Source organism: Hevea brasiliensis, unplaced genomic scaffold, assembly GCF_030052815.1.
Source record: "Hevea brasiliensis isolate MT/VB/25A 57/8 unplaced genomic scaffold, ASM3005281v1 Scaf365, whole genome shotgun sequence".
In the NCBI taxonomy this organism is placed as follows: Eukaryota; Viridiplantae; Streptophyta; class Magnoliopsida; order Malpighiales; family Euphorbiaceae; genus Hevea; species Hevea brasiliensis.
In genome coordinates this window covers 83,166-96,770 of record NW_026614879.1, presented here as the reverse complement: position 1 = coordinate 96,770, position 13,605 = coordinate 83,166, and the positions used below count along the sequence as shown (strand labels likewise).

The following is a 13,605-nucleotide window of genomic DNA, read 5'->3' as shown; positions in this document are numbered from 1 at the left end:
AAGGATTCATTTATAAAATATATGGATGATTTTGTAATTAACTAAAATTTTTAAGGATCTTAAAGTAATTAATTCATATTCTAATAATTTAAATTTAATATTTTTTTAATTTAATGAAATTCATATTTTAAAAATATAGGGAATAAATTGTTAATAAAATAAAATTGTAAAAATAAAGATAAGTACATTTTGATATTTTTACTAAATTAATAATAACTTAACAGAGCTAAATTACTTGATTTTGAAAAAACAAATAGTTTACAATACAGATTTTATCATACCATGTTTACAATTGCGAGGATAGATGCATTCAGATTTATAGATGAGATGAGGGTTGATGATAAGGGACAATTGTTTACAATTCCTTCACAGTAAAGAAAGGACGATAATCTTCTCAAATGCACTGTATCGATTGTCCTTTATCATCCTTTCTTTGGAAGAAAACCGAGTTCAGAAAAATAGCGGCTCCTGTTATAGCAACTGTTATAAGAAATTGCCTCGGCGTCCAAGAACTCGCCGACCATCTTCTTTGAGCCCCTTGTGCTCGCATGTCCCTTCACATTGCACATACAACACCCTTTAATATGTTATTAAATTGGAAGATTTCATTTTGCAAATGACTTGCAGGATTTAATGTGCTAATGCTTGCTATTTCATGACCAATGACATACCTCCCGCCGCGGCAACGATGACAACTTTGCCTTTGATTCCGACAAATTTCCTGAAAGAGAAGTGCTTAAAAATTGGTGCAGGATGGTAATTAAACAGATTGAAAATTGACAAATGCAGTAGAGAAGTTCACAATTCCTGCCTGGTGTTCAAAGAGATCTACTGCAGGCAACCGGAAATTGCAATATTCGCAGCTAACAATTCTCAGCGGACAGCTTTCACATTTGCGCAGAGCCAAATTTGTCCGCTCTACTGTCTCACTGCATAATTTACAGGCCACCTGCCAGCATTAATTTAATCAGAATTCCTATTTAATTCTCAAGGTACATTAGTTAATCCCTCCTACGGAACATTACCGGAAGCTGTATGCTTGAGTAGTGTCTCTCAGAGTGCCTTATAGGAATCATTTCTCCACAAAACTTGCATCTTTTTAAGTTTCGGGTGCAATGTGCAACATGCAAATTGATATTTGTGACTGGGATTGTTTTATCACTGTTGACACAATAAATTATTAGCTATTACTCCGAAAAGAAAACAAGAAATATGCTTCTATACAACAAAAGTTATTCTTAGAAGCATGACCAACCCATTTTCTTGGAATCCAAATAAAGCTCTTATAATCCAATCACTAAGATCAACACATGACTGAATATATATACATATATATATATATATATATATATATATATATATATATATATATATATATACATATATATATATATATATGCATATAAAGATAATGATGACATACCAGTTGGTGCAGATTGTTGTGGATTGTTCAGAAGGAATCGCCATTTGACCCCCAGAAAATAGATCTACGAATAAAAATTTGCTGCAAAGAAAGAATACAAAATTATAACCAAAAGAAATATCAAATGCAAGATTATTCAGCTTGAAGACGATCTAAATTAGTAATATTAAAGAAGCTAAAAATTTAGCAGGATCTACGTGATCAGGTTTTGTTGAGTTTTTTGAAGAAAATAAATCAAGAAAAATATACTTGTCATCTTAAGTATTGCCTTTTAATATCTTGCAAAGGACTGGTTTTAGATTCTTAACTTTGGATTCGCACAATGTTTTCAGGAGAGAGAAGGCATGAGTTTTCGGTTTCTCAGGTTGGCTTCTCCCCTGCAATTTCAAATATTCCTGGGCCATGTCCAACCCAGCTCAGAGCTCATATCTAGAACTAGAAGCCTATAATTGTCTCAATTGTGGATTAATCAAGTGGGCTTTCTCATATGTAACCAACCCATTTAGGTTTCCATGCTTGCGCTCCGTGGTATTGAGGTAAAATCATTTCAACAATAACGACTCTACCATTTGAACTCTTAATTTTACTAGTAAAGCATTTTAAAATTATTTATTTTAATTGCATCAAACTAATATAAGTGAGTATGCTCTTTAAAACACTAAAAAAAAAATTTTAATTTTAGACTTTATTTATTTCACATAAAATATATTCTGCATTTATTAACATTTTGAGTACTTAGAAAGTTGAGTCAATGAAAAATGTTTTTATTGTAAAAAAAAATTAAATCATTTTTAAAAAAATTAACTTTCTCTTTTTAAAAAAGAAAATTATTTTTATTTTTAAACATTAATAATTTTATAAAAATATAAAAATATTTATACATATATAATATAAATACACACTATTAATTTAACAAAAAATATTTTCATAAAAAATATTTTATATATATATATTATTTTTTTTAAAACAAACAGAGTCTTAACGTGTAAAATTTAACTCAAAAATACCCTAAGCCTCTACAGAAGCCTCTAGATAATTTTCTGGGCTATTTCCTACATTTTTATAACATAAAATAATCAAATAAATAATTAATTAAAATAATAACGCAACAATAATAAAATAATCATTCTTAAATTTTAATTAACTTTAAGTTTATCCTTAATTATCTTTAAACTAAGGGGTCTCAGTAACCAAATTATTTATGATCTTATTTTTGAAGGAAAAACAAGATTGGGACTGAAAATCTTAGAAAAGATCCAATTTAACTTTTGTCGGCTCGGAAGACGAACTAGATAATTCGTTCATTTCAAATTACAAATCAATTTCTATCAAAATTAATTTAACTTTCATGTATAAAATACGATCAATCATGTTATATGGTGGTGAGTGTTGAGCACTAAAAGAGTCGTATGTGTCTAATATAAGAGTTGTGGATATGAGAATGTTAAGGTAGATTAGTAGTCATACTAGATTAGATAAAGTTTGTAATAAGAGTATTACAGAAAAGACAGAAATGGTATCAATTGAGGATAAATTGAGAGAAGGGAAATTGAGGTAGTTTGGTAATGTGAAGCGTAGACATATAGAGACTCTGTTAGACAAGTAGAGCACATTAGATTAGAGGATAGAAAGAAAAGTAGGGGTAGACCTAAACTGATTTGGATGAGAGTAGTACAACATGAATTAGAAGCATTACATATTTTCGAAGACTTAACCCAAAATCGTTTAGTGTGAAAAAAGAGAATCCATATAGCCGACCCCAAATTTTTAGAATAAAGGATTAGTTGAGTTAAATTGAGTTGAGTTTATATAAAAATATTTTTTTTTTATAAAAATATTTTATCATACAAATAAAACTCTTTATAGTAAATATATTAATGTATTTATTAGATTATTATGTTAATTACATTATACATAAATTTAAGAATAATATTATAATATAAAACTTACGTATTAAGGAAATAATTTTTCATTCTATTAATAAATATTTTTTTTACTCAAATTAAAAAGAATGTTTTCCCAAATCGTACTAAGATTATAAGTTATAAATATAGCAATCTCCACTTTGGCTTAAAATTCTTTCTCATTGAATTCTATGTCCCTCCTCTACCTTAGACTGAAACCTCTTTTTACAATGACCTAAATGCATATTAATTTTTACACAAATACTCTTATTTATAGCATTAGTCACTTTCATTCTAATATAATTTAAAATTCAACTCAATTTAAAAATCTAACTAATTTTAAGAATAACAAGAATAACAGTATAACAAAAAATCTAATTTATTAAAAAATAATTTTCAATTTTATTAAAAAATATTTATTTTAATCAAATTAAGAAAATATCTCTACAAATTAGAATTATGAGTGATAAATATAACATTTACATTAGTGAATTGGATTTTAAAGTAAATTCGTGTACAAATTAAATTTTTGGATAGATTTATAAATTGTCAAAAATAATTTCAAAATTATTATTTTTAATATTTTAAAGCAAAAAAAAAAAGATAAAATAGATGAATATCATTGAGCTTATTTCCTATTTAATCAATATGACAAACCATAGATCAATTTAATTTAACTTTTTTTTTTATCATTTTCCATTTCTCAAAGAGATGTATAGATTTTATCTTTTTTATTGCACTTCTTAATTTTTAACTTTTTCTTGAAACTTTATTTCTCAATATTTAATTTAAAAACTGTTAAATTTATGTGATTCCAAAACTCTTTAAAGACATTACAAAATTAATATATATAATTATCAATATTAAAATATAATGATGCTTGATTTTGATGACTATAATTATGGGTAATTTATTGTTTGATGTACAATGATTTGATTTTTTTTTCTCACGAAAATTTTATGAATTTTTTTTAAAGAAAGAAAATCAATAATTAGTTTTCTAAAATTTAAAAACCAAAACAATAAACAGTTTTTAGTTTTGGAGAAACAAAAAACCATAAACAAACAATGCAAGCAGAAGAGCCTAAACTTGTTTCACAAACACAAGATAGTTTTCACTCTTTTCTATCATAATAACAATTGCACCTAAGGCAGAGCATATACCACTATCTAGATTTAGGAACCGCACCTACAAATATGTAGCAAGTACCAACCTCTAGATTTAACATCCAGAACCCAAGAAACTATAAAAATTTCATTTTCAATTCATGGGTAGGATCAGCAATGTCAAAATCTGCTACAAACGGACTCTATTAATCACCCATTTAATTTGCTATAAAAGATTCAACATTACAGTACTGAAACTATATATATAGGTACTATTGAAAGGTGGGAATCAGCATTCTTGAGTTCTTATCTGCATGTTTTTAAATTGGATTCATCAGGTTCATATCTAAATTTCTCCGAGTCTTTGACATATATACGCATATATATTGGCAGGCAAGGAGTGTTCTTATATTCATCAAAATGGAGAAGCTTTCTCTTGCTAGGTGGCTGACAATGGTTGTTTGGTTCATCTTCTTCTTCTCCGTTACTGCTGCTTCTTCTGGGTATGTTTACTCTTTTTTTTTATATTCTGCTTTTTCTTGTGATTTTAACTTGTATTATAATCTGATGAAGAAATTTGGGTTTTAGTTTCATATTGAAATTTGGGCTTTAGTTTCATATTCTATGATAAGATAACATTTTCAATTCATTGACACAGCAGGGAGATTTTGCCAAACGAGTACTGCTCGTCACCTGGGGTTCGGCTATATTGGAAGAATCATCACAGACACAGAGTAATTACTTGTTTAATATTTTGGAATATGATACAAACTTTAATTACAAATACCATAGGAATACAATTATAATATTCTAATTAAAAAGGCTTCGATTCTAATTCTTTTCAGATGGTGATTGATAATGGCCTTGTCCAAGTTACCTTGTCGAATCCAAAAGGTGATATAACCGAAATACAGTATAATGAAATCGGTAACGTGCTTGAAATTCACAATGGTGAAAGTAATCGAGGGTATGTTTACATTTTTCATGCTAATCAAAAATTAACATGAAATCCTGTCATGATTTGGTTAATTTACCTGAAAAATAATTATATATCAAACTGAATTTAGGTATTGGGATGTTGTCTGGAACAAGCCTGGAACTCGTGTAGCATATGATAGGTAAATAAATTGAATTTGCTTCAAGAATTTGTAGAATTTGTTTCGTTATTTATAAACTGGGTGACTAACATTATGCAGGTTAAAAGGAACAAACTTTAGAGTTATAATGGAAGATGAAAACCAAGTGGAAGTTTCATTCACTAGAACCTGGAATGCTTCCATTGGTAACTACACAGCCCCTCTAAATGTAGACAAGAGGTAAATTTCTAATTTACACAAGTATATATAAATAATAGATAGCCTCATATATAGTAATTAATTTTGATGACTTTGCTCAGGTATATATTGAGACGCGGGAGTTCAGGGATCTACATGTATACTATATTAGAACGCTTAGAAGGATGGCCTGATTTTGACATGGACCAAATTAGGATTGTTTGCAAACTTCGAAGTGACAAGTAATTATCGTTGCTAAATTTAATCATATCGCCAAGAATTGAATGTTAAAATTAAAATTCTGAATGAGTTGATTTATAAGACTAATAGGTTGTAGTGAATGGTCAGGTTTCAGTTGATGGCAGTATCAGATGATAAGCATAGGATCATGCCAGCACCTAAAGACTGCCGCAGGGGACAGCGTCTTGCCTACCCAGAAGCTGTTCTCTTAACCGACCCAGCTAACCCCAAACTCAAAGGAGAGGTACCAATTTGCAATTTTCTCTATTTGTTAAGTAATATCAAAATTACACTATTAAATTTTTATAATTATAATTGTTGGACACAGGTGGATGATAAGTACCAATATTCATGCGAGAATAAAGATAACAGGGTTCATGGGTGGATATCACAGGACCCACCAGTGGGATTTTGGATGATCACACCCAGTGATGAGTTCCGAGCAGGTGGGCCTATCAAGCAAGATCTCACCTCACATGTAGGCCCTACCGTTCTCAATGTAAGAACATCCTCTCAAAATGCAAGTATATATTTTATATCTCCATTTACAATTCTTGGAGTTTTCACAAGTGGAATTATATGTAGATGTTTACGAGTACCCATTACACTGGTAAGGACTTGAATACGCAATACAGAAATGGGAAGCCATGGAAAAAAGTATTTGGCCCTGTGTATGCCTTCCTGAACTCCATTTCAACAGATGAGGATCCCATGTTACTTTGGGAAGACGCTAAAGAACAGGTATAAATATTTTTTTTCTTTATTTTTTTAAAAAAATTAAATTTAATGTTTAATAAGAAACATTTTGTTGATGAATATTAGATGTTGATAGAAGTCGAAAGTTGGCCATATGATTTTCCTCAGTCGGAGGATTTTCCTTCTTCACGTCAACGAGGTTCCGTTTCTGGTCAATTATTAATACATGACCGGTAATGGCATATTATGTCATCTTTGAATATTAATTTAATTTTATTTAAATTAAGCATATGTATATATAATAATAAAATTTAATGATATTTTTTAGGTACAATAATAAAAGGTTGATGTGGGCTGGCTCCGCCCATGTGGGTTTGGCTGCACCAGGAGACGTGGGCTCATGGCAAAGAGATTCTCAGGTTATTATTATTATTATTTTACCTAAAACTCAATAGTTTATTTTGTTAATTTAGGTATTTCTTTCTATAGAATAATATTTTAATATTTTTTCTTTTATTTCAATACATATACAATATAGTTTATTTAATTTCACATAAAAAATTTTCAAAAAAAAAGTCATTTAGTTAAAGTTTTTTAATTTTGAAAAAAAAATTAATAAATTGAGTAATAATTAACTAATTAATAGATAACATAACCAATTAAACTACTTAAAAAATATTTTAATATAATTAATCAAATATAATCTAATTTATCTCTTTATATTTGAATTATATTCATTAAAAATAAACATTTTGACTCTAGATATATATATAACCAACCTAGTGGTCCATTAAATTTAAAAATTTAATAATATTAATGCCTACTTCGTGTTGAAATTCACCTCCTAATCCTACACGATATGAAAGAGGTGTAAGAATTTAATGTTTTAGCTCTTTAACCATAGCTAGCTATCTAAAGGGAAGGGTTACTAACAATGAAGGTTGGCTGAGTAGATAAAATAAAATCAGCACTTTCATTAAATTGAAAGTAAATCACTTTCTAATCTTATTAGATGGAAGTAATAATAGTAATTAATTTAGAATTATGTACTATTTTTTGTTATTTCTCTTCAGGGCTATCAATTCTGGACTCGAGCTAACAAGGAGGGATATTTCTTAATTGAAAATGTTCGCGCTGGGAATATAATTTATATGCTTGGGTTCCTGGAATCATTGGGGATTGGAAATTTGATGTTAATATCAGTGTCCAATCAGGTAATTAAAATGCTTGTAACCAGCAGCCCTTTCTAGTCTGGTTAATTAACTTCATTCACATCTTGAAATACAGGATATGAAATGGAATTAGGTGTCCTTGTGTATGAGCCACCAAGAAATGGTCCAACCCTTTGGGAAATAGGCATCCCTGACAGAACTGCTGCTGAGTTCTTTGTGCCAGACACATATCCAACACTAGAAAATAAATTATACGCAAATCACCCAACAGACAAGTAATTTTCTCTCATCATCATTTTCGTTAAAATTTTACTTCATTAACAGCAGTTCTTTGGATTAATTATTTCCAATTGTCAGGTTTAGGCAGTATGGACTATGGGAAAGATACACTGATATGTATCCTACCCAAGATCTCATCTACACTATTGGTATTAGCAATTATAGTCAAGATTGGTTCTTCGCCCAGGTTCCTAGGTATATATTAATTTCATTTTTTTTTTTTACTTATTAAAACTCAAATTCGAGACTTAACAGTTTTGAAAACAACTCCGATATTTTTTTTTTTCCCTGTAAAACTGCTTAGATTCAGTTGTCGAGTACTACAGATAGTACAGATTTTCTGAGTTGGATCCAACAAAAATCGCTCTGTTGAACAGGAAGACAGGAAACAACACATTTCAAGCAACTACATGGCAGATTAAATATGACCTGGAAAATGTGAATCGAACCGGAAGCTACGCGCTCCAAGTGGCCTTGGCATCAGCTTCTGCAGCAGAACTACAGGTGTATTAAATTTGTGCCAAGTTCAGTTACTACAATGTAATTTTGAATAATTTCAATGGGCTAATGAAATATTAATTGTGTTTGAAAGGTTCGGTTCAATGATCCAAGTAAGCGTCGACCTCACTTTTCAACAAGGCTAATAGGCAGGGACAATGCCATTGCAAGGCATGGAATTCATGGTTTATACTGGTTATACAGCATCAATGTGCCAAGCTATCTACTTAGGGAAAGAAACAACACTATTTATCTAACACAATCAAGAAGTCAAGGCCCTTTCTGTGGAATCATGTATGATTACATTCGCTTTGAAGGCCCTTCACAAAGTAATACTTAATTAGTTTCAGAATGATTCCTTTTTGCACCTCACACATACAAATACTTGTTACTTTACTACTCTTTGAGTATAATTAAGGAAGCCAGATGGGAGGGTATAATTTTAGAAGCAGACTATTCTTACCCATTATTTTCCCTTTGATGCTTACAAGTGTATACCAAAACAATGTGCATAACAGGTGTATAAGTTTTACAGTTGAATCATATAAATTTTTTTTTTAATCTATTTCTTTTGTATCGTGATTGTGTTTCTTGAATTAATGCACATCTGATAACAAATCATACTAGTCACCAAGAGTTAGTTGCTGCATATATTTATTTTATTACATATGTAGAGGAGAGGAGTCGAACTTGAGTCTTCCAAATTCTTCAACATATACACAATGATCACTGAATTATACCCAGCATTATAGAGTTTGAATTATATTAAGTATTTAAAACATCATTGGTGTGGGTGAAAATGCAATTAAATGATTGGTTAATTAGTAGTTGGAAGTGTCGTGGGAGGTTGTAATGAATAGATATTGAATTTGAGCTGCTACAGAAATTAAATAATTGATCGATAGTGGCGTTAGAATTATGAGTCAAGAATACCAAAATTTTTTTATTTAACAAATTTTAAAAATAATTAATTTTTATAAAGTAGTGTTGTCATTTCATTTTTAAAAAAAAATAAAAGAAATACTTCATTGTATTCAAATCAACTAATTAATCTAAGCAATTCATGATCGACAGTAAAAAGTTTCAATTACCCATTTTTAATTATATTTTTATATATTTCATGTAGTTAATAACCTTCTAAATAAATATTTGTTTTATAATGTAAAAAGTTTAAGTTTAAGAATTTAATTTCTCACATTCCGTTCATCAAATCTCTATAGAGTGGGCAATTTTACTTGCGCATATATATATATATATATATATATATATATATATATATATATATATATATATATATATATATATATATATATGGCAAACCAAAATGGGTCTAGGTAGAGGCTTTCAATCTCCCAAAGCCAACGAAGTGTAGCTGAACAAAATGAACAATAATAATAATAATTAAGTTTTAATATCAAATTAGCTGAAATAGGCTATATAAATTACTTTCTAAAATTTAGTTCTTTTTATATTAATTTTGTATTAATATTTAAAATTATAAATTTTTTTATGCTAATTCCCTTCGACTTTACTTTACGTCTTCTTTTACGAACGCTATCAAAATACACAAACACTTATGTATTTTAATATAAATTTGACCTCATAGAGAATGAGTTTAAAATATTTATATAGAGATTTGTGCAAAAATAATTAAAGTATTTATAATAGATTAACGAATCTAGATGCAAATTTTTTATTTAAAGATTATTAAATTTATTCTATCATAAGAAGTTGTTCTAACAGGCAATGCCGCCTACAGGCTCATACAGCAGGTCCAAGGAAGGAACATAGAAAGCAGTTATATCCTTAGGCACAAGACCTACACACTAAGGATCCGCTGACACCAAGGGCATTAACAAAAATAGAGAGTTAAGACCAAGAAGCCTACAAGCCAGAAGTCGCGGGAACCAAAGCAGTAGCAATCCACACTACTAGAACACATAGGGTGATAATGACTCTCACTCACTCTATATCTTTATATTAACCAACAAGTGGATCATATTCTCACGCCTTTGATTCATCAAACCAAATGCAGGGAGCAGCTAAATCTTCTCCATTTGACATAATCACCTAAAAAAAACTCAAATAACACAAAGAGTAAAGCACACTAGAAACGCAGAGCAGCCTTTAAAAATCTCTCTAAATGCAACGCCAATTATTTAATCAAATAAAACTAAAAATATTTTACAGCCCAACCCAACTATAAGGAGGAAAACCCATAGGTCGAACAAGGACCGAGGAACAAAGAAGACTGACGGAGTGGTAGCACTGAGGGTCTGAAACTCTAGATCAAAAATGAAATAAGAAAAACATTCTCTCTTAAAAAAAAAAAACAGAGAGAGAAGTCTTGTCCTTTTTTTTATTATTATTATTACCATCGATGTACAGTTAAGCAAGAATGGTGCAATAATAATATCTTTAGAACGAAGGAAAGTGAAGGGAGACAAACCCTAAAAACTAGAAATAGTTCAAAGGAGGAAATGCAAAAAAGGTAAGAATATATGAATATATGCACTAAAACTAGTAGTGAGAAGATTTTGTATTGAAAACATGATCAGGTGGGCTTTGCCCATCAAAAGGGACATGCATGGCCTCTCTCTCCTATTACTATCCTCAAAACACATCTGATATGTTCCTTTCTTGGTTGGAGAAATTGCAAGTCATGATAAAGTTTCATGTGCTTCTGCCATTAATTTAATCTTCTCTTAACATCACAACTAAAAAGAAGTGATTTTCAATGGTGCGATGAGTCATTAAAGTCACTTTTTCCATTGTTGGGATGATAATTTAATGGAAAATATTAAATATGGATAGCTACATCTTTTTTCTAATTGGGTTTCGTGCATTATGATTTGTTGATGATTGACACCTGGCCAAGCTGGGAGAAGGAGCCATAAGAACTGAGTAACTAAATCTAATCTTGGATTGAGGGTTCCTTAATCTAAGGACTTTTCCTTACACCTTCTGCTAGGATAAATTCTAATTGGCCCTTCACATGGGCATTAGCCAATAGCAACTTGTATCTTGAGACTGCCACCAAACCTTCATGATTATTGGCCTCTTGACCCTGCCCCTACTAATTAATTTCTATAAAATAATCTTAATTACACTGGTTAGGTCTATTGATTTTGGTATATTTTTTATTTTTTATTAATAAAATTTAGCTTAAAAAAAATTGATACAAGCGTGCCAAGAATACCCTCGATTGGCGGATGCCCATTTTAATCTTCCACATGTGTGTCAGTCAACTTGCTAAATATTTTATCTCTGGTGGATTAATCAATATAATAAATTACTTAATTAAATTTTTTTTGAAAAGTACTTAATTAATTAATGTAATTATTTGCAAAACAATATTTCATTTGAAGTTTGTTGGGTACATATGCTCTTTAATTTTTTAATTGCCAAATAAAAAAGAAAATATTCTTTTTGGCACGATCATGGAATTTTTTTTTTCAGTTGATGTAAGTAATATCACAAATCAAATCAAATTTGATTAAAAGCATCTTTGTGAATTGGTGCTACAGATAAATAGGATCACAAAATCAATTGCTATTTTATTAAAATGCATCAAAAAATATTATATTAAGAATCTATTTTGTAGGAAGGAAAGGTAAAGAAAGAAAAGTGAGTGAAATTATAAAGAAAAATAATTAAAATTATATGAAAAGTAAAATTTTTAAGAAAAAGAAAATTTTTTTTTTTTTAGAGAAAAGAAAGGAAAATAAATAATTTGTTTATTTTCTATGATTTGATGAAAAAAAAGAAAGAAAATTATTATATTTTTATTATTATGTTCATATTAAATAAATAAAATTATATTAAAAAATAACTATTAAAAAAAAGACTTAAAGAGAAAATAGAAAAATTAACATAATTTTTCTCTCTTTCTCACCCAATAAGATAAAAGAATTACCTTTTTTTCCTTTTCTTACCATTTTTCCCAAATTTTTTCCCCACTACAAAACAGGTACTAAGCTCCATAGACAAAGCAAAGCAAAGGAATCACTGTTTTTTTACAGCAAACTTTTTAATTATAAAAATTAAGGGTGTATGGGCAGAGCTAACCACTTAATTAGTTTTATAAAAATTGAAAAAAAAAATACCACTTAATTAATAATATAAGACAAAAAAAAAAAAAAGGAAATAAATACCAACTGGGAACGTGCCACAGCACAAAAGAATAAGAGGGTTGCAATTTTTGCCAGATTGGGAAACTTTAATAAAGCAATTCTCATTCCCTATTTCTCTAATTCTAAGGCAATGTCAGACACAACATACAAGGTGATACTTCAAATTTCTTTAACTGCGAATTCAACCTTATTTAGATTATCAATACTCAAAATACAATACATAGGAAATGCAAGAATTCATCTCCTTGCTATCATCACTGCCAATTAATTCTCTCCTTCCAAGAAAGCTTAATGGCAAAAAGAATTCTAACTGTTCTATATCATTCCACATTTTCTTCTGAAAACTGTAAGATTTTTTTTTTTTTAATTATCATCAATTGTTGAAATTTTTTTTCTTGTGTTGTAGTTTTTGGCTTTTTTTTTCTTTTTATTAATTTAATTTTGACTAAAATTTATTTTTTAAAAGCTTTTAAATTTTCATATATATCATAATTAATTCCCACGTGTCATTCATCTATTGCAGTCAATGGTCATTAAAATTAAATATTAAAAGCATAGGGAAATTATAAAACACCTTCGATCCATTAAAAAAAAATGCACCAAATATTAAAAAAAAGGTCATCCTTGAATTTAACAGAATGAAACCAACATAATAATTATAAGTAAAAATGCACACGCATCAAATGTATTCAATAATTTCCTAAAAATACAATATATATATATATATATATATATATATATATATATATATATATATATATTACTGTAGCAAGGCAGTAATTCATTTTATGTGTAATTATTGAATACCAATGTGATACTCCAATTATAAGCTGTTTCACTTTCAAATCCAAAACAGCTTTTTGCTTATAAAGTTCTTGGT

At 29.0% G+C, this 13,605-nt stretch overlaps 1 protein-coding gene and 1 long non-coding RNA gene across 2 annotated transcripts; one reads left to right on the top strand and one right to left on the bottom strand.

Moving 5' to 3' along the window:
• Positions 1–234: 234 nt before the first annotated feature.
• LOC131177224 (uncharacterized) lies at positions 235–1,633 on the bottom strand. Its single transcript, XR_009146833.1, has 3 exons — positions 1,424–1,633; positions 672–1,161; positions 235–554 (listed from the first exon to the last, which is right to left on the bottom strand). It is a non-coding gene; the product is annotated as an uncharacterized LOC131177224 (long non-coding RNA).
• Positions 1,634–4,728: 3,095 nt separating this feature from the next.
• Positions 4,729–9,157, top strand: LOC110634804 (probable rhamnogalacturonate lyase B). The gene is given in 17 exon segments (XM_058142176.1): positions 4,729–4,936; positions 5,092–5,167; positions 5,279–5,400; positions 5,501–5,551; positions 5,630–5,749; positions 5,830–5,949; positions 6,056–6,191; positions 6,276–6,446; positions 6,533–6,688; positions 6,770–6,876; positions 6,972–7,062; positions 7,717–7,780; positions 7,783–7,857; positions 7,931–8,090; positions 8,173–8,289; positions 8,472–8,598; positions 8,687–9,157. Coding segments are annotated over 17 exon segments (2,022 nt in total). The 5' UTR covers positions 4,729–4,853; the 3' UTR covers positions 8,933–9,157.
• Positions 9,158–13,605: the final 4,448 nt, after the last annotated feature.